Source organism: Lepidochelys olivacea (assembly GCF_965140295.1).
Source record: "Lepidochelys olivacea isolate rLepOli2 genome assembly, chromosome: 8".
In the NCBI taxonomy this organism is placed as follows: Eukaryota; Metazoa; Chordata; order Testudines; family Cheloniidae; genus Lepidochelys; species Lepidochelys olivacea.
In genome coordinates, this window is record NC_140418.1 from 61,391,919 (window position 1) to 61,417,453 (window position 25,535).

The window sequence follows — 25,535 nt, forward strand, 5'->3', positions numbered from 1 at the left end:
GCCCCAGCTACCGCCGAGGGGATGCCGCATGCCAAGGTCCCACTTCCCCCTGCAATTCCGCTATCCCCTTTTCTTCTCCATCTTCCTCTGCTCACTCCCACATTCCCCTCCCCCTGCCCTATTCCACCCCCCCTTTCTTCCCCACTGCCTCTTCCACCCAGCCCCACTGCAGGCACTCTTTGTACAGAATAGAAAACAGGAAGCCTCCCAGCACACAGAAGGGGAGCACAACTGTCACTAGGACCCAGGAGGCGGCGTTGAGCTGCAAAATCAGTAGAGCAGAGACACAGCCTCCTTCAGCTGGGAAGCTCTGCACTTGCAGAATGAGGGGGGGCAGAGGCATGTAACCCCCTGTGCACCCCCATGCCCCATCTCTGTTTGGAAGGGAGGGCAATACTCTAATGGTTGCCCTCTTACCCCCCCTCCCCCCCAGCACAGTTTCGTTTGCTTCCCTGCCGTTTTCCATAGGGAAACACAGGAGATCCGCGGGAGGGGTGGGTATTTTTGGCAGGTACACAGTCCCACAGAATTTCCCCAGGAGTAACTCTGAGTCAATGCTGAACTCCTCTGTGGCATTAGGGAGCACAGTTCTCTGTTGGAAGGGGACTGTGTTTCTAATGAGGCTTACAGCTGATAATTTGGTTCTTCAAAAATCACATGGTAGTTTTTGTAGAAATATTAACTTGTATGGGTGATGTGCAGGACATACATTCCACTTTTTTAATTGCAGAATGTAAAAATAACCAAACATACAGCTCTAAGGATTTGACTACACAGGATATTACTGCAGGGCAAGACAGGGTGTGACTACAATGCAGTAGCTTGCTGCACAGCCGTGGCCCATCTATAGGCATTACAGTACTATAGTGCACTAAAAATTCTTTAGTGTGCTTTTAGGTAAGATGATGATAGGTGTCTGTGCAATCATCAGGAATAGAACGTATATTAGAGTTTTAAGTTTTGTAATGCTTGTATTCTGTAATTGAAATTATATACCAATAAACAAAAATTTAAGAGAATAAATGTTTCCTTCCTAAATTTCAGTAGGATTGGATATTGTTCTTCACTTTGTATCCTAAGCTGCGATGTAGTGTCTCCATGCACTGTTTAATAGCTACTGGGTTCCATCCCAGATAAGGCCATAGGTGGATGAAATTGTATGTAGTTTGAAAATGAGATTTATAAATTCCTTTAGGAACTTTCTGTATAAAAGGTACTATATATGCCTGTAAGTCTTCACAGTGGATAAAATTATGCTCTGTAAATAAGGAAGGTTCATGTACATGTTTTAAAAAAATACAAAAGACTAAAAATAACTATGTACCAATAACATTGAAAAATCATTAAAATTTAATGTGATCAATGTAAATCATGATTTTAAAATGTTTAAATTAGTTTTTAAAAATTTGAATCAATATTTTAATTGAAATTAAGTTTTAACTTCATGTTTTTAGTTTGCATCATCAGCATCTATTCCTAATCTTTCTGCTATTGGCAGGAATCGTACATTCTTGAGCCTACAAGTCCTGCTAATAATCACTTGGTAGCCAAAATGAGTACCTGTGAGTATTATTTGGCTCAGTAAGTGTGGTTTTTCTTGTTACAAAGTAGCTATCCCAACATAGTAGGACTTGCATTGATGTTGGTGTCAGAGTAACTAAGGTGGTAGAATTCTTGACTTGAGCCAGAATGTCATTGCTTTGAGTCTTGCACCAAGACTTGGATTCAAATGCAGTCCAATAGTAAAGAGAGAAGTAAAGTCCTTTAAAATGAAATATTAAATGGACACTTGCCAGTATCTTTGGCTGTCCAAGAGGAAATTCGTGATTGATACTTAACTTTTATTTTTTAAATTAAAAATAATGGATAATCTGTTTGTATTGATATTTGGATGGCCAGAGCTATGTGCAAGTGGTTGCTGAGCATATATTATTAAATTTGACCAAAGAGTCACTGCACTACTAGCATCTAATTGTTTTGGAATAGATAAATTGAGTGGGAAAGGTGCTATTTATATTTCTGGGGGAATTCTGTGCCAAAAATTTAAAAGCTTGGTTATGAATTTGAAGGGTTGTTGGGTATGGTTGGGAAAAGTATGGAACAGGGTTTTTTTGGTGCAGGGAGGGATTCTTAGGGAGCATCCCTCATGCAGACCCTGGCTGACCCCTAGCCTCTCCCATTCAGTCAGGCACATCTGCCCCTCTCCCTATGTGTCCTTGCACTCCCCTGTCTACATTTGTCCCTTCTTCCCCACTCAGGCACCCTCTTCCCCCCATCCACATGTGTCCCTGCACTTCCTCTCAGCCACCCCACTTCCCCTGTCTCTATATGGCCCTGCATCCTGACTTCCATTTAGCCCCTGGCTCAATGTTGTCACCCCACTAGCTCTTGTGCCCCCACCCCAGTCTGTCCCCCACTAGCCCTTCTGAACCCCAGTCTGCTACTCCCCCAGCAGCCCCATATGCCCTGCTCCATCTGTGGCCTGTGCCTCTTCACCTGGCCCTGCAGCAGGGTACTGTGAGATGGTATACATTGCCCCTCCCTCTCCACGGCTGCTCTGGCTCGGAGGCGGCTGCCCTCTCTTCTGGTGCCACAGCAGCCCCTGGTGGTCAAAAAGGTGACCAAATAAATTTGTTAGTCTCTAAGGTGCCACAAGGATTGCTGATACAGACTAACACTGCTACCCCTCTGAAACCTGCCCAAGAGGAAAATCTGCAAAAGCCACCGGAAGGGAAGGGAAGGCAAGGCAAGGCGGGGGGCGGGTGGAGTCCAGACTGAGACAGGGGTTCAGTCTGAAAAGGAATATAACTGGAACTCTGAACCACAGAAACTTTGCAACCTGCCTGCAACAATATCTAGGGTGAGAAATACTATTTGTAACCAATTTCTTTAGTGAAACTAGCTTAGTTTGTGTGTTTGATTCCATTTGCTGAGTAATCTGCTTTGTTCTGTTTTACCACTTAAAATCTGCCTTTTATAGTTTAATAAAATTTGTTTTGTTTATTATTAAACCCAGTTTCCGTAATTTCTAATTGTGGGGGCAAGAAGTGTGCACACCTCTTTCCACGCTCGGGGGAGGGGGCAAATTTCACTATATATCTTTAGATCTGCATTCCAAGGGAGGTGGACATCTGAGTGCTGGAGCAAGTCCCTTAAACTGAATCTTCCTAGAGCTGTTCTGCAGCTGGGTGTGGCCCTGCCTTTGTGTGAATTAGAGGAGGCTTTAATAACTGGGCTCAGCAAGACAGGTTAAAGGGGGCCTATGCTGCAGAACAGGTAGATTCAGTAGTGTCTCCGCCCATCAGGTGGCATCCCCCGGGGTCCAACCCATCACAATACAGAATTACAGAAAAGTGCAGGTACTTACAACACAGGGTAAAATCACCCCATAGATTTCACACACAGGATTCTGATTACTGAGAGTCACAATCTCTTTCACATCCCATTTGTATTATTACTGAGATGTTCAGGTTAGTGTTCTATACCAAAATCTTTCTACATTTGGAAGAAAATCTTTGTAGTTAGTTAATTGACTCTATTAATCTCTTGTGTAACACTTGACTTCAAAGATTAATGTAGCCCAGTATTTTGAAAGTATGATGTAACTATAGCTGCCATATGGCAAAGCATACTACTTCATGCATGTTGGAATATCATGTGTTTCAGATATCAAAACACTTTTTGTTGCAAAACAATTAGATGCACCCAATTTAGCTAACACTTGGTATTTTCAGGGTATCTGGCGTGTCTCAGAAGTCAGCGTGTGTTTTAAAATTAGAGTTTGGTTGCAAGCAGTTTTTGAATGGAGAGCTGTTGACCTTTAAAAGAAAGTTGCACATATTTGCTTTGAAAACTCACAGTGAGAAATACTTCTTGGAAATTTTATATGAAAATAAAAGATGAATAAAATTACCATTCCTAATCCAGTTGCTGGCACCTCACTGCTTCAGAAAAAAACTCTAGCAGAGTAGGGATACAATGAGACCGCAACTCTTTCTTTAACTCTTTCCCTTGAAATTCCTGGATAGGGTGTGCGTATATCTCATCACATGTAGGGGGTAGAATACTGGCTCTCTTCAGTCTGTGAGATGTCTATCCAAAGTAGGAATAGAATTAATAAATGTTGATTATGTTTTTAACTAAAATGCTTTTAAACACTAATAGAGTTTAACACCTATAAAAATGTGTGAGCTAGTCATGATTAGTTACCACAGGATGTGACAGTGCCTCATCTTTTTTTACTCCCAAAAGAATAGGTCTGTGATCTTCTGTACTTAAAATTAATGCAGCAAAGTACTTTGCAGAGAAGCTAATATATTCTTTTCTGTTGCTCCTTTTACTCTCTAGTAATCGAGAAGATACTCTGACACTCAAAGGATTGTTCTTTCTGATACTTAGTAGCCCAAGACATAACATGCAAGTTCTATATCTTCAGATTTCCTCTTAGGTCTTCTAATTTCCACCTTATGTTTCATTTGTTATATGATTCTTTCTTTTGGCTATACTACAACTGGATTTTTACTTCTCAAAAAATAACTTTTTACCTTAAGTTTAACCATATACATTTTATGGCCTTGCATCTTATTTTGGTTAGGAATAAGAATATGGTATGCCTACAGATGATATTATGTTAGTTCTCTGTGTAGCAGTGTGTAAACAAGACCTGAAAGGTTTGGGATGTATTTTGTTTCTCTTTCTCTCTTTGCTTGTGAGCTTTCTCAGTTTGCATCTGAAAGGACAAGAGTGTTTGAATCTTTATTAAAGATGGAATTTGTCTTCGTTATTTGTCAGGTGTTTCATTTAAATAGATGATAACCAAAATAAACAAAATACACAGTTTTTTTGTTTTGTTTTTAAGTCTAGGACTCTCTAGCATTCTGAGTTGCTCAAGTTTCCTACCTTTATCAAATGCAGTGTCTTCATTCAGCCGTCCAGCAAATAATGGGGGGGACAAGATATGATAAATTTTAATAAAAAAAAAAATCTTTTATAACCAAAAGAGCACAAACACCCTCCTTCCCTTGGCAGGTCACCTTTAACTAGCCTGTATGCTGATTCTAAGGAATTTAAATTTTCATCTTTGGGATTAAGTTTCTTTCTAATTAGCTTGAATTTAAAAAATCCCCCTTCATAAAGTTTAGTATCATTTTGCTAGTTTTAGGTACAATCTGTCCCACAGAAATTCAGGACCTAGCTGCTCTGGAAGACTTTCCTGCCTGGAGAACTAGTAAAATGCTGACATCACTCAGAAAAGGGTTTTTAGTCAGACTGCTTATGGCTTTTTTTTTTTTTTTTAATCAACACTTACTTAACTTCAGTGACTAACATTTTGGATAAAGAATGTATTTGAATATTGAGTACTTCTGCCCCTTCAGTTAAGCTGTTAGAGCTCACAATAAAAATGCTTTGAGACCACCAGCAAACTCGGGGGAAATTAAAACCAAACTTGATATCCCTGTTTGAAGCAAACCCTTTTCACAACTTGTTTATATGTTACATCAAAGCCAAAGAGGGCATAAACCCAATTTTTAAATATGTTCCTTGAAGATGCCCTTTAGTAACTTAAGCGCTTACTGGACTATGTTATTGCTGTTCTGAACTATGTTTAATGTAAATCTAGAAGGGGCAAGGGGAGAAGGCATTACAGATATGATGTACTCATTTGGCTACAGATGTAAGAGGAGGAAATGTTACAAGCCAAAAAATCCAATATAGTTCAACATTTATTTGTAGTAAAATTGTACTCTTTCTTTTTTAACAGGCTTCCTGAAACTCTTAAGCAATGGATGAAGACGCAAATCAAATGCAGCCCTTGAATGACAAGCAGGTGCTGAACTCGGAAGGTGGATATGTATGGCAGGTCACAGATATGAATCGACTCCACCGTTTCTTATGTTTTGGTTCAGAAGGTGGTACTTACTACATCAAGGAGCAGAAACTGGGCTTTGAAAATGCTGAAGTTTTAATAAGACTGATTGAAGATGGCAAAGGTTGTGATGTGGTACAGGAAATAAAGACGTTCAGCCAAGAAGGCAGGGCAGCAAAACAGGAGCCCATGCTTTTTGCTCTTGCAATTTGTTCACAGTGCTCTGATGCAAAAACAAAACAAGCAGCATTTAAGGCTGTTTCTGAAGTCTGCCGCATACCAACTCATCTGTTTACTTTCATCCAGTTTAAAAAGGATCTGAAGGTGGGCATGAAGTGTGGCATGTGGGGCCGTGCCCTGAGAAAAGCTGTTGCAGACTGGTACAATGGAAAGAATGGCCTGGCTGTTGCTTTAGCAGTTACAAAATATAAACAAAGAAATGGTTGGTCTCATAAAGATCTGCTGAGGTTGTCCCACCTAAAACCTGCCAGTGAAGGTAACAGTAATGTTTTATTGACCTTGAGACTGGACTAGTTAAGAAAATATGGTATATCAGATATCCTATTAAACCTTTCATTTCTAGCATACGTCTGTCCTGGAAGTTTAAAGGTCTTGATGGAGTAGTGGTCTCTCAGCATCCATGTATCCTGTAGGTTAAACTTTAGAAATAATACAGAAGCTGATAGCTTGAAAATATGGTCTGTTTATCTTGACTCTTTAAGAATAAATGTGGTCTTTGGTTATTTTTTGTGACTCCTGTCAAGAGATGGCTGAATAATTCTTTCAAATCATTTAGTTATTTTTTTTTCCCCAGAAGTTGGCAAATACATTTATTTTTTCATTATTCAACCAGATCTGTTGTTTCCTCATTATTTTTGACCTTTGGTCACAGTTTTATGTTTCTCCTCAAATATAATCTATTTTTATATCTTAAAAAATGCAGATTACTTCAAAATGTTTTAAAGCTTTGTAGTGTGTTGGGGTAACTGAAATATTTATACATAGCACATTGACAGTCATCTTTTCATTAAATGTTCTGACTAGTTTTATCCCCTTATTTTTCACAACACTGTTCTTGCTGTGGCACAGGGTAGGGGAAAAAACATTGTAAAGAAAACTACCTGTATTAAGTTTCAGCCTTCCAAAGGGAGATGATACAGTGAATAGAATAAAATAAAATAAATCTTGGAAAGTATTCTGAATTGTGCAGCCTAATGTATATGACTGTAGTGTTCTAACTTAGACCCACTCTATTGGTAGCTGGCTAGCAGTTCTGGGAATGAAACCATAGTTAAAAGCATCCTTCTAATCAACTCTCCTGCCAGACTTACTGAACTCTCTGTTACCTGGGTCATAATCCTGAATGGAAAATATTTTTGTCTTTTCATAGGACTTGCTGTAGTTACTAAGTATATCACCAAGGGGTGGAAGGAAGTCCAGGAGGCATATAAAGACAAGGAATTTTCTTCTGAGACTGAAAAATTGTTAAAATATCTGGAGGCTGTGGAGAAAGTGAAACACACGAAAGATGAATTGGAAGTTATTCATTTGATAGAAGAGTATAGGTTAGTTAGGGAGCATCTCCAGACAAATCATTTGAAATCTAAAGAGGTGGGTATGTGTATGTAAATATTAACATCTTGCATCAAATGACTAGTGTCCTTCTAAAATTCGTCTTGTATATCTTGACGAGTTTGGATTGCTGAAAATGTATTTTTATCCAAATGGAACTCTTAAAGCGAGTTTTAAAACATTAATAAGTAGTTAATCAACATGATGAAGTTCTCTGTGTAATTCTGACACTTTAAAATACATTGTTTGCATATTTTGCTTGATGTTTTGTGTATACGAGAGACAGAGTCTCTCATCAAATTAAAATATTATCTTTTTCCCCCCTTTCCATATATTACTGTAACAGGTGTGGAAGGCATTGTTGCAGGAGATGCCCATTACAGCAATGTTGAGGAACCTAGGAAAGATGACTGCAAATTCAGTACTTGAACCAGCAAGCCCAGAAGTAGCAATAGTGTGTGAAAGACTGAGAAATGAGAAATTGTTAAAAAAGGTAAGAACTGTTTTCACTACTCAGTGCTTTTACTTCTGATATGATTCTCTTCCTAAATTGCATTTCTTAAAAACTTCAGAAGTGTATGTATTTTCTTTGTTGAAAAATGTTTAGGTGTGCTTTGACATAGTTAAATCCAATCACATACAATAATTGCTAATCGAAGATAACCTTTTTATGTGAAAGTTCTTTCTTACTACTCTGCAGTTGACTCTGCTTTGCTTATGAACCCAGATTCAGGAAAGCACTTGAGCATGTAGTTAACTTTAAGTATTTGACTAAGTGTTTTCCTGAGTTGGAGCCATGGAGAATTTCATTTGCTGGTCTCATGCATTAATGTTATAACTTAAGCATTCTCATGCACTGCTTTAGTAATCAATTGAACATGATTTTCTGAAGCTACTCCAATAGTGGGGTAAAAGTGCAGCAGTTGCTGTTTCAGAGTTTGGTTGGATGCTGCTATATAATTAGAAATACTTTATAATTTATGAATGTCTGAAATTTTAATATTATTGTTAATGGAAAAGTATAGGTATAGCAGAAGCCTGGGAATGGAGTGGAAGAGCAGCCTGGTGTACTTTCTCCTTTCTCAGGGGCCTGAAAATTGGAGGAGCAGAAATGAGATTGTGAGGGTATTGCCTCATTCCTAAGGATCCCTAAGGAAACTAGGAAAGCAAGTGGAGGAGACGTGCATAGAGCCAAGACAGGAAGGGAAGACAAAGCATGATAAGTGGGGAAGAGACACTTTTCCCCCCACACCCTGTTACTGTCTGAGCCTTTTGAGGCACTTGGTGAGAAAATGAAGGAAGAAAGTGGGTTGGTCCTTGCCACAATGATGGATGAGTCACTTGGACTTCAGCAGGAGGCAGAGAAGGCATATGGCTCCTTCCCTGGGCATTCCATGGACTGGGGATGATGCAGAGAAGACTGCAATCAGGGAATCTTCATTTTCCAGGATCTTCTCCAAGAGGCCCACAGAAGAGCAGAAGCCTGTCAGAAGAAAGGGTCTCCTCTTTTCCAGATCCCTCCAAAAAGCTTACAGCATCAGAACTGGCAAGGAAAGGAGTGACCAAAAGAGGGGAGGAACTATTATGAAAGAGGGGAGAAGGTGTGTACATGTTTAGATCTGTTGGACCTGCACAGTTCCTTGCTGGCACAAGCAAGCTACATAAACACCACTTAGGGAGAACAAAATGAGGGAAAAATAAATTAGTAAAGCAAAATAAAAAACAGTGGCTAAACTACGTAACAGACAATAGACTGGTGGTCCCCAAACTGTGGGGCGCAACCCCTATGGGGAAACATTCAGGGGGGCACATCGGGGCCCAAGTCAGCCCTGACAGGGGGCAGGGAGGGAGCGCCACCCAGCCCTGCTTTGGCCCCAGTTCTGCTCTGACCCTGCTTCCAGCCACCCTCAGTCTTGGCCCTCAACCACGGCTCCACACCCAGCCGCAGCCCCAGCTGCCAGCCTCCCCCGCAGCCCGGCTGCAGCTCTGCTCCCAGCCCCCAGCTGCGGTCCCAGCCTCGGCCCCCTTACCCCTGTCCGCATAGCCTGAATGCTGCTTCAGGAGGCGTGGGTGTGGACACGAACAAGGAGGAGAATGACCCTGAAAAGTTCGGGGACCACTCCAATAGGCTAACACAGTACTTTTCCAAAAAAGTCAGTTTCAAATAACTGAATTTGGCAGCGTACTTTCATATTTAATACATAAAAGTGACAACTTTTCAATTTTGAAAAAGGATTTCTTTTTTCCACTTAGCTCTGAGATGGAACCCTATTTAAGTGCTATAGTAGGTCAACTTAAAAGAAATCTCTTTCGGTTATTAAGATGGAAGATTTGAGGGACAGAATACAATCCTGTTAAGAATTCTCCAAGTTAGAAGATTCCCAGGCAAAGGTCTTCCCTCCCCACCCACCCCTTTTGTTATTACTTTGAATTGTTGATGTTTTCATCTTACACTAGATTGGTCTAAAAGTATCTGTGTTGAATTTTTTTTTTGGATCTGTTGTACGGTTGACCATAAGATTTTGTTGGCTTGTTTGCGAACAAGTTTGGGTGGGTGGAGCTGCTGCTGTTTGATTCTGTTCTTTTAAAAAAAAATTCTAAAGGTGTTTATGGGCAACTTCAGCTCTGACCCAAGCACTCATGTAGGGTGCTGCGGGGATTGATATTGTCACTTCTTTGATGAATGTGTATATGATTGTTGGGAGGGTTAGTGAAGAGACATAGGCTGCAATGCAGTCAGTAGGTTTATGACATCCTACTCTACATCTCCATTGCATCTGATCCAGCTGGAGAAGTGGAACAACTTACCTAATGCCTTGATTAACTTAGGGCATGGATGAGAGCTAGCTGGCTGCAAATTAATCCAGAGAAAATTGAGTTTATGTTGGTGGGCACCCTCATACCCGTGCCCCTCACAGAGGGAGTATCACTGCAATTTGTAAAACAGATGACAATATGATGCTATTGTTAGATCCTGGGATGCGCCTGCGTGCTTGAGTGGAGATTTTTCATCTGTGCCTGATCAAAAGAGTGCAATTTTATGTATGTTTTGTGAGAGAGAGAGAGAGAGAGAGAGAGAGGGCCTTGGTGCCACAATTATCCATGCTTTTGTTAACTCTCAAGATTAGACGCTTTAATGCACTGTGCACAGGGTACACATTAGGACTATTTGGAAGCTGAAGGTAGTGTGAATGCTGCAGTCTGCTTATTAAGTGGAGTTGCACGTTGGGAGCACTTCAGACCAGTGCTGTGTGATCTGCACTGATTCCAGTAAGCTTCTGGGTGGAATTCAAAGTGTTGGTTATAACTATAAAGCCTTAAATGTGTGGGTACCTGATTAGCTGAGTGATTCATGCCATGGTATACTGCCACAGTTGAGATTAGCAGAGGCAGTGGATCTGGAGTTCTCTCCCAGAGAGAGCTACTGGGAAAAAAAAATTCTGTGGTAAGTCCTTGAATTTTTTTTAAGTTGCTTCACCCTCCCTCCCTGATTTTCCGGAGCCCAGACTTGTTAACCTTTGGGGCATACTGTAAAGCTCATTGTGAAGTTTCTGGGGGTTCCCTGTAATAATTTTATATTCTGTATCGGCCTGGTTGTTGTTTGCTGTATGACTACATTGGTTTAACTCAGTTGGGCTGTCTGCAATGTAGGTCGGAAGGAGAAGAATCACTCAATATAGCCATTTATCAGCAAACACTTAAGAGTTTGTAAGGGACGATGCCAAAACTATTGGACTTAATTATTTTGTCTCTGGCCTATGGCCAGCCTGTGAAACTGGTTTCAACAGGAATGGCTCAGACCTTCCAGGCACAGGAGAACAAAGAACTCTAGAAGGTTTTAAAAAGGAGACCTAAGCAAGGAACCAGACTGAAACTAGCCTTAGATTCAGGAATCTGTTGCGGTGTCTGGAGAAGCTAGGCTTACGTAGGTCGCCATCATGAAATGGTGGGAATTTAGTTAAGATAGACATGTGTGTAGACTGTTTGTTTTAAAATAATTTTTCTCTAAAGCTTTGTTCCTACTGCTAAATAAAAAATACTTTTGTTTTTAAGAAGGTTGTTGGTCACTGCATATCACTGGTTTTTGAAGGGTAATTGTACCCAGGTCAAGGTCTAAGAGTGGGAGAATTGCTAAGTTCCACCCTGAGTCAAATAAAGGTATGAGGCCGAACAGCTGAGGAGGGTGCACTCAGACCAGAAAGGGGACGGAGGTGCAAGCAGCTCCATAACCTTCTTTTCTCTCTTTAAGTATGTTGTTGTTAAGGGATGTGGGGACTAAAGTGGATATATTTGTGCGTAGCCATTTGTTTTTATTTTCTTGTGATTTTTAATTTATGAAATAAGTGGACAGAGCACTAGATAAGTGCCTATAATTGTATTTTAAAAATGTGAAGAAACAATAAAATAAGGCAGATAATTGCAACTGCAGAGAGAGAATGTAATTTGTAGTTAATATTTGCAGCAATAATTGAACTTCTTTGTACTTTAAATGTATTTTTAAAGCATGTTTTGTTTATAGGCTCGAATACATCCATTCCATGTTTTGGTTGCATTAGAAACCTACAAAACAGGACATGGAAACCGGGGAAAACTTCGGTGGCTTCCTGATAAAGACATTTTAGAAGCTCTTGATGCCTCTTTTTACAAAACATTCAAGGTAATGGTCTGTTTAACTATCATGTTGTAGATCTCTGCTAGAGAAGTCATAAACCTGGCTTTGCAAATATCTGGAGTGATTTAAAGCAGAGTAAGCAATAAGATAGACGAGTATTCTTACTTACTGAGGTTGAGGTTGGTCCTAAAATTCTGTCCAAGTATGATGGGGTGGACTAGGCCCAAAGGCCCCCTGCTGGAGGCCTCAGGATTCTGCCATACCCATTCCCAGAAAGGAGCAGTGAAGTGGTCCTCCAAGAGGCCTAGAATGGTTGCAAGGAAGCATCCAATCAGGCGTCAGGAGGGCCATAAAAAAGGAGGTGAAGAACAAAGCAATAGTTAGCTGGTGCTTGGAGCTGGAGAAGAAAAGACTGCATGTCTGGCTGGAAGAGCAGCAGGACCACGGACAGTCTGCTGGCAGGGACCAGGGGAAGGAGAGGCTTCTGGCTGGCTGCTAGGTCTGAGCTAAAGACAGTTTGCTAGCAGGGCCCCAGGGAGCAATGAAGGAGCTCTTGGCTGGCTGCTACTGAGTAGGGAGTGAGCCTGGGGAGGGCCGCAGGAAGATAGTGTTTCCAGGGAGGAAGCCCTGGGGATACGGTCCCATAACCGGGTCGGGATTACTTAAAGACTGAGCCCAGAGAGGGCTAGAGAAACACCACCAATGGGGTACTGAGAGAGACCCTGGTGGACTGTGTACCCCAGAAGGGGTTTGTTCTTGTTCACATGCAGATAGTGTGAGAGACTCGGTAAGAGGGCTGAGTCACTAGGAAAACTGCCTAAGAACCACTGAAAGGGGTCACCAAAACTGAAAGGATGCAGACACATCCAACCAGAGGGGGCATTTACAAGAGGTGGGAGCGGACCTTGTTACATCAAGACTATTAAAGGACTTTTTGTCTACTGCCTTAATTCTTTTTCTTATAGTGCAAGTGGGTCTGTTTCCAACTACCCAGTGCATTGTTAGTGGGTTTTTTAAACCTAGATGGCCCAAAATGGGTGGTGGTTTTGTGGTTTTGTTTAAGCGTAGCCTAATGTTGGGAGTAGGGTGACCAGATGTCCTGATTTTATAGGGACAGTCCTGATTTTGGGGGCTTTTTCTTACAGAGGCACCTATTACCACCCACCTCTGATCCTAATTTTTTTTTTTTTTTTTTTTTACTTGCTCTCTGGTCACCCGAGTTGGGGGGAGGGAGGTTGTTTATTTTAAATTTAGGGACCGACTTCTTGCTGTCCATTTTGTTAGCCAGGTCTAATCATGAGATGTAGTCAGCTTTAAAGAACTTTATGATCTGTGATATAAATGTGCCTTTCTGATAAGCATGATTAATAGCTGAAATGTTTAGGGGAGAAGTATTCTCCCCATAATTGAATTTTCCCCACATTTATTTAGGCACCTTAAACTATAGTGTCCTTTTAACTTTTGTAGCTATCCATCTTTGTTAAAAAGCATTGGCACAAAATAAAAATATATTACTAAATCATGTTATGAAATTGTTACGTAATAAAGTTGTCTTTCATCAGCTGTTAGCATTCCACTTTGTAAAACACAGTATGATGATGTTTTCAGATAACGAGCAGTTTCAGCTGCGGAATACATGAACAATGAAGCTAAGCATGAAAGTGATGATTTTGATGAGTTAACCAAAACACTCAGTTAGCTAGTTAGTTTTTGGTTTTGGTTGGTTGGATTGTTTGTTTTTTCCCTTGGGTGTTAGGGCCTTTCCTGAATATAGAATATTATGAAGTCAAGACTGCATTTTATTGCCACATTTTTGTGTCCATTTACTTTCAGATATTTATGCACCAGTTAATTAGTTCTATAATTACACTAGTTACTAATCTACTGTTCATGGAAAAAATCCTCGTAAATGTTGAAGTAAGCTGTGTGTAATTCTTAAAAGGTTACATTGTGTTGTAAGGTCTGTCACTAATATTTTGAAGTCATAGTACTTTTGCATTTAAACAATACCAAAATAATTGTTTGGCTAAATTGAATTCAGCTGCTGGTAGTATGGTTAGTTTCATTTGTCCCATGAGAGAACTTCATGTGGATTTGGTGATTTAGAGGGAGGTACTTTTCTGACAATTTTTTGTAATGAATCCATGGGCAATTGTTTTAAGAGATGCAGTCTTTCAGATAAAATGAAAAATGGGGGTCCTGACCACTTGTCTTGAAATCTTAATTGATGACATTTTTTACCTGAGCCAGGGTTATTATTTAATCTCCTTTTTGGCAAGATTTAAACATGGGTAACTTCTTCCTGTCAAGCTAAATTCCCATTTACTTTGACAGCTCAAGTTGCTCTTTTCCTCCTAAAACTTATTGTGTAGTTTTTACTTGTATAGGATTGGCTCTGTATTTCAGAGCTTGGTAAAGTTATCCATTTTTATAAAAGGCTCTGCAAATCATTTTAGAAATCTTTTGCATGAGAGGCATTATGTAAATGTAATGTGTAACATAGTATTGAATTTTTGTAGCAAAGATTTAGTAATTGTTTAAAAATTTAATATTGTGTCAAAAGAGAGGGGGAATTCACTCGATTTATTTAACTGCTTTTAAATATACTCTCCTGGGAGACGGAATTGAAGATAAATAAGTATTTTGAGATTTTTATATATATGGGTTTTTTTCTCTCATTTGTTTAGACAGTGGAACCAACAGGAAAGCGTTTCTTGCTTGCAGTTGATGTCAGTGCTTCCATGACACAAAAAGTTTTGGGCAGTGTGCTCAATGCTAGTACAGTTGCTGCAGCAATGTGTATGGTAAGAAATGGATCTTTTCTTGTAGCGATCCAGAATTCTTTAGGCTTGATTATTTAGAACACTAAGTCAGTATTGTACTGCTCTTCTGGCACAAAGATGCCTTCAAGATGCCACTAGAGGATTCCTTAAGCATGGTGAAACCTGTGAGTGGCATAGGGCCACCAAAAGTAGCTTCTGTGCCAACCCCCTCCTGGCTTCTGGCATAGAAGATATGGCTAGGATACCCTTATGCATGGTTGCTAGAAAGGCCCCTGGAGACTGTTGGTAACCAGAATCAATAAGAGCAGCCTGAATACTAGGCTGGTACCCAACATCTATTAGAAGAGTCTTCAGGCTGCTTTTATTTGCTCTATCGGAAAACACTTAAAATCACTTTCCTTGAAGCACAATGCAGACTGAGTTGAAAGAGATTTGGGAAAATATTAATACATGAATCCATCTCATCAAGCCATGCTTTGAGGAATGTATTCACTCATGTGGAATTTTAATTTAGAAAGGATGATAATGTTTTAAATTGTGAGGAAAATACATACTTTTTTTCCTTTTTAGGTTTTAAAATTACTTTGCAGGGGATTAGTAATTTAGGAAAATACTTCAGTGCACATTTCAAATAGCAGTCAATTTGTTTTTAAAGTTTAAACTTTAAAATGAAATTACTTGTGCTTTTTAAATTTCAGGAATATAGAAAAATAGAAATGTACCATGTTCAAAATGTAGTCTGTTTCCTATAACAGAAAGGAAGGAAAAAGAGAGAGAACAGAAAAAATAAAAACTTTGTATCTGGAAACTAAAAATTAAGGTTTTTTTATTATAGTGATTAGGTCCATTAGTTCATCTTGGATTGCTGCAATATTTAGGCACTCTAGGATAACACTGCAAATTAAGGGTAGAGTTGAAACATTAACTTCACTTTTTGGGGGTCAGTCATATCTGTATTACTTTAATTTGATGCTTTGTGTTTTCAGTAGAAAATATGTTGAATTATCACAAAACAAACTGCAGATAATTTCAAAGTGACATAATTAAAATACTTGACCTAATTCCCCGAAACCTTATTTTTCTCTCAGGTTGTTGCACGCACAGAGAAAGATTCCAATATTGTTGCCTTTTCACATGAAATGGTCCCCTGTCCAGTGACGAAAGACATGACATTACCTCAAGTATTAGTGAAAATGTATGAAGTATGTGAACACTTTTAGTTTTGTTGTACTGTAGCTACTGTATAATTCTGATAAATCTATTGCCAAAAATTAAGACATAATTTGGGTCATTTAGTATTTGCATTCTAATTTTTGCTTTCTAATATTTGCTTTCTAATTAATCCTCATTGCGAATTTATTATACGTTTTAGTAAAATCTTCTTGTTTTTCCTTTCTTAATATATCTGATTTCTTCTGAAAAGCTATGTCGAGCAAATCCTATTACTTTACTATCTGAATAGTTCTACACTTCATTTTAGAGAAGTGGTATTGGCACGTAATCTCATAAACTTAAAAAAATGGATGAGCATACAATAAATTCTGTAAGGCAATATGGTGTAATTTTTTTTTTGTAATGTTACCAAAGAAGCTTCTGCATATAGTGCTTAAAGTACTTTACGTTTTCAAAGTAACTGTATAAAGAATCATCTTTATATCTTCAATTCTGCATAGCCACTGCAATGTTCTAATTCATACTTTTCATTGCTGTTAACTTGTGCTTTACAACAGTACGTGCCATAAAATTTATCAGTTTCTTGGAAATAAACTCCTCTGGTGACTTATCCAAAGCCCATTGCAGTTGGATAAGACTCCAGTTGACATCAATGGTTAGGTTAGCCTCCGATTACAGTATTGAATAAAAAAGGCCAAAATCCAAGGCCCAGTCCTACAATTTGATGAGCACGGGTAGACTTGTGCACCCATGTAGAACTCCATGGACTTCAGTGGACATCCATGTTGCATTGCAGGATGGGGCCTGCAATTTGAGTTTATCTTCATAACTAAGTTGTAAGGGAAAAACTTCACTGTCTGCCTGCTATCAGACTTTTCTTAATTACTAAACTTTATTAATTTTCCCTTTATGTTGCTACTCATTTTTCTGTATGTTTTCAATTTTGTTGGCACTGGCCAATTTTGTTGAAGGGTAAAGACTGCAATTCATATTCTTGAGGTATCATATTTCCTCTACGTCTATCTCAAACCAACTCAAGTTAAACATAGGTTTTTAAGGCTAAATTCAATGTATTGAGTTGCTTGTAAGCTATACTTGAGTCCCTTAGGGTCCCCACCCCATCTCCCCCCCCCCCCCAAAGAAAAACCATCCTCAGAGAAATTTACGTTCAGTTTATACATAATTGCTCACAAATTCTTTTTGACTACTTTCTAAATATCTATCTAGAGCCGGCTGAAACTTGGAATTTCCAGTTTGTGGGAACTTTCAATCTTTTGACATTTGAAATTTTTATATAGCAATTTCAGTATTTTGAAATTTGGTTTCATTTCCGGTAGCAATGAAACCCAATTTTTAGAAATTTCTCACAAACTGAAAATTCTTGGGGGTGGGGGGGGTGAAATTTGTTTTGGAGACAATACATTGTGATTCCCAGAGGAAATATGCTTTTTGGGACCCAGTAGCTACTGACTAAACTTGACACGATTCTTGTTTAGTTTCACTGTTGGAATCCTACCTGTAGTTCATCAAAGGTTCCTCAAACCCAATATTTTTCAACAAAACACTTCAGGTTTGATAAATCTGCATTTTCTGACAAAAACCCTGTATCACTGGAATATTTTCAACCAGCTCTATACATAAACATCATTGTTTTTAAATACCTTGAATTTATAGAAGCTATCAAATGGCAGTGTTTTACCTATTTTTATTTATAAAATATATGTTGATACATTTATGTTCAATGTTTCTAATGCAATTAATGTCAAAGAAAGAGTAACCTATTGAATGCTTCATGGTAGATACAAGTAGGAAAACTGTTAACTCTCATGTCCTTCTTTGTACTATTCAATTTCAGGGCCACGTTGCTGTTGGATAGTTAATCATAGCAAGTAATATGAAAGGATAATATTTATAAGATATCATTGTAATACTTCCAGATTTTATGGTGAAGTGCCCTATACAGTTCTCAATAATATTCTTGTGTATTTTTAGATTCCAATGGGTGCTACTGATTGTTCTCTTCCAATGATATGGGCTCAAAAAACACACACAGCTGCTGATATCTTTATTGTGTTCACTGATAATGAGACCTTTGCTGGATATATTCATCCTGCAGTTGCTCTAAAGGAGTACAGAGAGGTAAATAACCTTCTGATAATACAGTATCATTGTCCTCTCATACAATTGTGGAAAAAATATTAAATTGTTAAGAAATTTGTTTTGGAGACATAAGCATTTGTGGTTTAATGCAATAAACGTATGCTTTTGTATTACAGAAAAAAAGATCCATTCTTGGAATCTTTGTACACTCAGGGAGAAATGAATGGCATTTCTTGGGGGGGAAAAGAACAGGAATTTTCAGATAAATTTGTCATTAATTATTGGCCTAATATTTACATCCTGTGTTTAAGTTTCGTGACAAAATTTGATGTACTTAGTGGTTAGTGAATTTTTGAACTTTTCTATTGGATATATGATTGATAAATCAGTGAAATTCTGCTTATCCAAAAACGTGAAGTTCTGATATTCCTCAGTGCTTTGTGATAGAGTTGTTTTTAGTAATGTAGTAAAAACTTATATAGAAATAGCTGCCAGTGTGAGGTTATGGGAGCCTGCAAAGAAGGCAGATAAACAGGAGTGAAAAGCCCCTGGAAGCAGAGCTTATGTTGCTTATTATCTTTTCAGGAGGGAAGCTACTGAAGTTATTAGCTCTGTGGGCTACTAGCTTCCAGCAGCTTTTCTTGTGCTGATCTTGTAAGCTCTGTAGGCTTTCTCCCTATAAGTCGATTTGAAATGAAACTTCACTTATAATGAAGTCAAACTGCAGAAAAATGACTTCACTATAAACATGTTCCACTGTAATGTTGTTCAAATTCTGAATAAAATAGATCTTTGACATCCTCAGTAGGAGAGAGATTGAATTTATATTCATATTATACCTTTTACTTTATATAATTCATGTGAGGACCTCAAAGTTCTTCACAAACACTAAAGACTTAGTTAATCACCACATCACCCTTGTGAGGTAGGTAAGTGTTACCTCTGTTCTGCAGTTGGGTAAAATTGAGGCAGGGATGTTGAATGGCTAGGCCAAGGGTCACCAAGAAGTCTGTGGCAGAGCTGAGACCTGATCTGACTGCAAGAGCTATGTTTTATCCATAAATGCAGCTGTCACTCCTATTAGATGATTGGATGGCCATTACTTACAACAGTCATCATATGAAATGTAGTCAATAGAAAATTTAAATGTTTCCATTTGAAATAACCCACTTTTCAGCACAGGCTAACTCTGTATTCCTGTCCACAGGCTTTGGTGGTGTGTAAAACCAACTGATTGCATTTATTTCATCTTCACATAAATCAAACTGAGACTTCAATTTTGGTTTAAAAAAATATTAACAGCTAGATTTTTGGAATCCTTACTCATGAAATCTCCTGTTGCCATCATCACTGAATCAGTGCACTGTGAAGTAACTGAGTAAGGACTTCAGGATTTAGGCCCCAGATGATTTATAAATTGTCATGTGTATATTCTGGTGTACTGAAAATGCTTTATTTGCTTTCCTTCCTATTTCTAGAAAATGGGTATTCCATCTAAACTGATCGTGTGTGGAATGACATCAAATGGCTTTACCATAGCAGACCCAGATGATAGAGGCATGTTGGATATATGTGGCTTTGACACAGGAGCTCTCGATGTCATTCGCAACTTCACTTTGGATTTGATTTAATCTGTTAGCACCTGTTATTCACAGTGGGTCCGTTGCTGGCAAGAGACTCTGCCCTGAGAACTGCCAGCCAAATGTACTGTACTAAAATATGGCACATGATGCACGTATCAAAATGATACCTTTTTGTAAAGGGAAAAGCAGATGAGAAATGACTTTTTTTTTTTCTGTTGCACGTAGTTTAAAAATAACAATGGGAAAGCCTGCTAAACATAGCTACACAGTTCGATTTAATTTCATTTATAATAGTTGAACAATACTAAGGTTTTCTGTCACTGTACAATGCCTTTGTCTTCAATAATAAATTGATGAGTTACTTCTGGTATTGGGAGTCTGGGCAGGAAAGGGAAATGGTGTTATTGTTTTTAAATAGTGTCAATTTAACAGCAGTTTACTCACGGTTTTTGGTTTTGTTTTCTTTTAATATTTGTATTTGCGAAGAATAAGATTCAACCTTTTCCATTGTTCAGTTTCAAATCTATAAAAGAGAAATTATTTTCTGGAGTGCACTAGACCGTGTAACTGTGATGGAGTGTAAGAGTTACTTGTCAAATTTTATACTGACAAAGTAAAAGTGGAAATATGTGATTAAATTGTGATAATCAGACTTTTTCTGAACAGATTACTATCTGGATCTTCTAAAATAAAATATGTAACTTTTTTGGTAAATTGAAAGGCAGTTTTTGTAAATTGCAATTTCTGCAGACTATTGTAGAATTTGTATGCTTTGTAAGAAATCTCTACAAACTCTTTTTGGCAAAAGAAAGGATCCCTGAAGTCATAAAATCAAGTCCCATCCTCCAAAGTAATAGCTTGCTGAGGTTTCAAGTGCTTTTTCGATGAAGATTAACAGATACATCTGAATTAGTGTGACTCTTAAGTTTTGGTCATCATAACCAGAAAAAAATTAGCTGTTAATTTCTGTATTATCTGCTCATTCTTTTGAAGAAATCTTACCATCCAAAAAAGCAGAGCACTTCTTAGCATTTGTTTTAAAAAGAAATTCAATCAGTAATCTGTTTTCAAAACTACTTCTACTCTGTAGTGACATTCTTACAGTGATCTTTCTGCATTATACAGCTGTCCCCTACACACTCAAAATCTTACTTGTTTAGCAGTGTTTTGGAAATGAGAGTTTTAATCTTCTGTATGACAATAAAGAAAGAAGAGGACAAAAGGCATAGGGGAGAAAGTTGTGTCTACAGAAAACTTCTTGACTCTGTTTTCGAGCAGGAATTAATAGTAATGTGTGTTTTCTATCTATCCTATCTATCCATCAAAAGGTCTCTTCAGAATGTCACAGATTAAGAACACAAGTTTTATCTTTAAGGTTTTTAAGTAATACTTTACATCTTTCCCTAAATTGTATGCATGTGGCTGTCAGTGTCCTGCTAGCTGTGGTTATTTTACAAGATTAATTTGGTATTTGTTTGAAAAAGATTGTAGTTATAAAATAAGCTAATTATAGTAAATAATACATCACACTTCTGTTGCTATACTGAAAATATCCTTTGAGATATAAAGCAGGTGTTCACATTTGAACAATGTATAAACTCTTGATATCTCCTTATTCAATATGTTTAAAGTATAAAGAAAATAAGTTCAAAGTTAGTGTTTGTAGGATGGAGATTTTAGACTCTGACAATATTTAAAATATAGATGGGTGACTGCATGCCCCAGGCTTACTGCCTCAATTTGTCAGACTAATGTTCAAGGTGTCATACTACCCATTTATGCCCTACTTCAAGGATTAATTAGAACAGTGAAGACAGCATTTGAGCTGTTTTTAAAATTGTCTTTTGAAGAACTGGTGGTAATGGAGTAGTGGCTTTCAGTCAAAGTGAATGGAACTTCTTTCAGTTAATAGTTGGTAAGTGACAGTGCAGTAGTAGAATAAAGTTTTCAAAATGCGGGGCTACTAACAGTTTTTTCAGGTGACAACATCCAGAAGCAACTCCACTGCTTTCTTTGTAAAAGGAATTTCAAGAGGCAGGTCCCCCATCTTATTTTTATATTAAAAGTGGTTTTTTTTTTTAAATATAGTAATATTTTCTAAATCACACAATAGTTGAATAGTTAATAAAAATGTTTACTCCTGAGCCAGAGAAGTTAATGAAAACTGGGTAGGTGTTGTAAGTAGTTTATTATTGGGAAGTTAATAAGAGTCTAGTGTTTTAGTATAAATATTACATGGATTGGAAAATTAGGAAGCTGTGTACTTAGAAAATATGAAATGACCTTATGCAATTCTTGCACAAACCTATGATAATTAAAAGGATTTGATGGGACTAATGACCGTACTAACAGATTAATAGTGGAAAATTACACTAATACTGAATCATTGAAATAAGCCCAGTTGAAAACCTAAATCCTTGAACTAGATAAACAGAGTGAAGGTAAACATTCAGTACAGTCTACAGGAGATGAAGTACATCTGTTAGAGTTGTGTACCACTTCTAGTCATATCCTCTCCATTATTGAAAAGATGGAGTATGGAATATGCTCCTAAGTACTTACCTTACTCTCTACTGAAAGATACTAATAGGGTACAGTTTTACATTCTGACTGGTTTTGTTTGTACTGATAGGACTATATTGTACCCTATGTGGGCTGTCCCCCCAAATGTTCCCATTAGTGGATGAATAGGGTTTGTGCCTTCCTTCCATGGAAGTGGTAGAGAGAGGAGTCCTTTTCCCCAATAGCAGATTGCTTGAGATCTGCAAAGGCCTTACTTCTGGCAGGAGTTGGGAGGCAAATCAGAAGGGCTGCCGTCGCCTAAGCCTCCCCTTGAAGATTTCTAGAGTACAGAGAGGGAGAGCTGGACGTTTAGCATGTACGCTAATACTGACCTTGTCAGTGTTAAAGTCCCACAAGTCTGGAAGACGTATTTCCACTCACATTCTCTTTTTGCATATGGTTCTGAACCCTAAGGTTGGGAGCATAGAGCATAACATATGCATAGAGCATAACCTGATTGCTATGGTTGTTTCCTTCTTTAGTCTTAAATCCAGTAACCAAACAGTTTCTAGTCTGCAGAATGAATAGGTCAAGATAATTTGCAAATTGCAGTGTTTATGTGTGTGTGTGGTTGGGGGGGGGGGTGAGAACTAGTCTAATAGTTACAGTAACATTAAAAAAAATACCATTAAAATGTGTGAATTAAAGGCATAATTGCTGAACTTTATTCAGAATTAAATTATTTATGGTAAATATACTGTATTACCTTTTCACCAAAGAGGAGAGATGACTTTATCATGTTAATGTTATTGTTTGCATTGGTGGAACAGTTTGTTTCCATTTGGCTCTAGATAAAATACAATAAAGTATAATTGTGCACTGAGATTTATTACAGAAAGGAGAAATTTAAGAGCTAGTTTGAAATTAAGTTCAGTTTTTCAAAGCGAATATTTCCAAATGTCTGCAGTGGGGAAAAGTCCAGTTAGGGGTGTGATTTGATTTCCTGATACCTGCCTGAATAAAGAGGCTTTCAAATCAATTTCCATTTCACTAGGAACCCACATGCTAGATTTTCATTAGAGTTATTGATAGCTACAGAATACGTATGTGGGTTGTTGAAAGAATGAAAAACACTTAGTAATAGCCAGGTTTGTAATATATAGTGCTGCTGTGCAAGAGGCTAATGGAGTTTGGAAGCATTTCAAAAATATTTAACATTATCCTAACACCTGAGAATAACACCTAACTATTGTGTATATTTAAGGATGTAATGGTGACAGGCTTGTGCTTTGAGAAAGAAGGGTGGGAGGCGGGGTGCTGTTCCCTTTTCCTGGCACCAAGAAAGGACTCTGCACCGGTGACCCAGGACTCCCAGCATCGCCATGTGTCCCTGATGGAAATCAAGTCAACACTGGCAACAGACTCCTGGCACTACTCACTGTCACCGATGCCAAAGAAGAAACAAAACAAGGTGGACCGGGGGTGCTCTGCAACCCCAAATTCCACGAGTAATAGGGATGCTGTGAGGGTGCGACCTGTGCCAGGCCACTCTGAGGCACTGATGGCGCATGCAACACTGTCGACTCCGGCCCTGTAAAGTTGGTTGTTGAGTCCAGTGCCAGTGGACTCCCTTCCCAGGGAAAGCTACTGCAGCACAATAGCCCTGGCTCTACCATCTATGCCAGAATTTTCTGAGGCAGCGAGAGTCCTTTCTCTCCTGATGCTGCCTTCCCCAGCCATCCAGGAACTCTTGGTGGCAGCTCCAGCACCGAGGACCCAAGGCAGGCGCCAGCGAAGGGCAAGCTGGCAATGATGGCATGGCACCGGTCCCCTCCATCGCAGCACCGCTTTCTAGTACTGGTCGGCACCACCTTGGTCTCCAAGAAGCAAATCTTCCGACTCTGATTTGGAAGCCGAGTCCAATGCTTTGCGCAGGAGCAGACATGGCTCAGCTCGGCGACACCCGGAGGCAGACATGGGCCAGGGCATGATGCTGGCTGCATGGCCACCAACGCAATGGCAGCTTGCCACTGCTTCCAGACTTGATCTCCCAAGATCACAGTCTCCTACGTCACCCAAACCTCAAATCCCGCTACCTCACGGCTTGGAAGCTCCAGTTTGCAAGGTGTTCTTGAGGTGTAGGAAGCCTTCTACTAGGGCCACATATCTGGAAAAGTGGAAGCGGTTATCGGTCTGGTCGACACAGAAAACTTTTTTGCCTACGGAATTATCACTGTCCTTCATCCTGGACTACCTGCTCCACTTAAAGCAGGAATGTCTGATGGTGTCATCTATAAGGGTTCATCTGCCCACGATCTTTGTGTTTCACCCCGGGTGAATGGCCAATCGGTCTTCTCCAAAGCAATCTGTGGCTCTTTCTTTAAAGGTCTGGAACGACTGTATCCACACATACGACAGCCCCTGCCTCTGTGGGACATCAACTTGGTGCTGTCAAGGCTGATCAGACCTACATTTGAGCTGCTGGCGATGTTCTCCCTGCTTTACCTGTCTTAGAAGGTGGCCTTCCTAGTAGCCATTACTTCTGCCAGAAGGGTCTCTGAGATATGAACGCTTACCTCAGAATCACCATATATGGTCTCCTTCAAGGACAAGGTACTGCTGTGGCCACACCCATCTTTCCTGCCAAAGGTGGTCTTGCAATTTCATAGTAATCAGGATATCATTCTGCCAGTCTTCTATCTGAAGACACATGCTAATAGGGAAAAACAGAGACTACACTTGCTGGATGTGAAGCGTGCACCAGCTTCTTACAGAGAGGACCAAACCCTTTAGAAAGTCCACCCAACTGTTAATAGCTATCACGGACAAAATGAAAAGCTGACCAATCTCTCCCCAAAGAATCTTTATCATGGATCACCTGTATCCACACATATGACCTAGCAAAGGTCCCAGTTCTTAGGTTGACAGCCCACTCTACAAGAGCTCAAGCATCATGGATAGTGTTTGTGTGGCACAAGTGTCAATCCAGGATATCTGTAGAGTGGCAACATGGTTGTCGATCCACATGTTCATGACAAAAAGCAAAGGAGTACTTGTGGCACCTTAGAGACTAACCAATTTATTTGAGCATAAGCTTTCGTGAGCTACAGCTCAATGCATCCGATGCATTGAGCTGAAGCTCACGAAAGCTTATGCTCAAATAAATTGGTTAGTCTCTAAGGTGCCACAAGTACTCCTTTGCTTTTTGCGAATACAGACTAACACGGCTGCTACTCTGAAACATGTTCATGACACACTATCCTATCACTTAACAAGCTAGAGATGACTCAGACTTCAGCTGAGCAGCACTACAATCAGCGTGTCAATGAACTCCAAACCTTCCA

General features: G+C 39.1%; 1 protein-coding gene across 3 annotated transcripts in view; it reads left to right on the forward strand.

Annotated features, from left to right (window-relative positions):
- RO60 (Ro60, Y RNA binding protein) overlaps positions 1-25,294 on the forward strand; it is a 29,055-nt gene extending 3,761 nt beyond the window's left edge. For all 3 annotated transcript variants that reach the window (XM_084635744.1, XM_084635742.1, XM_084635743.1), the window contains exons 2-9: positions 5,762-6,362; positions 7,257-7,477; positions 7,785-7,931; positions 11,958-12,095; positions 14,738-14,854; positions 15,922-16,035; positions 17,999-18,145; positions 19,585-25,294. In XM_084635744.1, the coding sequence (XP_084491870.1) occupies positions 5,783-6,362; positions 7,257-7,477; positions 7,785-7,931; positions 11,958-12,095; positions 14,738-14,854; positions 15,922-16,035; positions 17,999-18,145; positions 19,585-19,737 (1,617 nt within the window). In that variant the 5' untranslated portion in view covers positions 5,762-5,782 and the 3' untranslated portion in view covers positions 19,738-25,294. The remainder of the gene's footprint in view (positions 1-5,761; positions 6,363-7,256; positions 7,478-7,784; positions 7,932-11,957; positions 12,096-14,737; positions 14,855-15,921; positions 16,036-17,998; positions 18,146-19,584) is intronic.
- Positions 25,295-25,535: the final 241 nt, after the last annotated feature.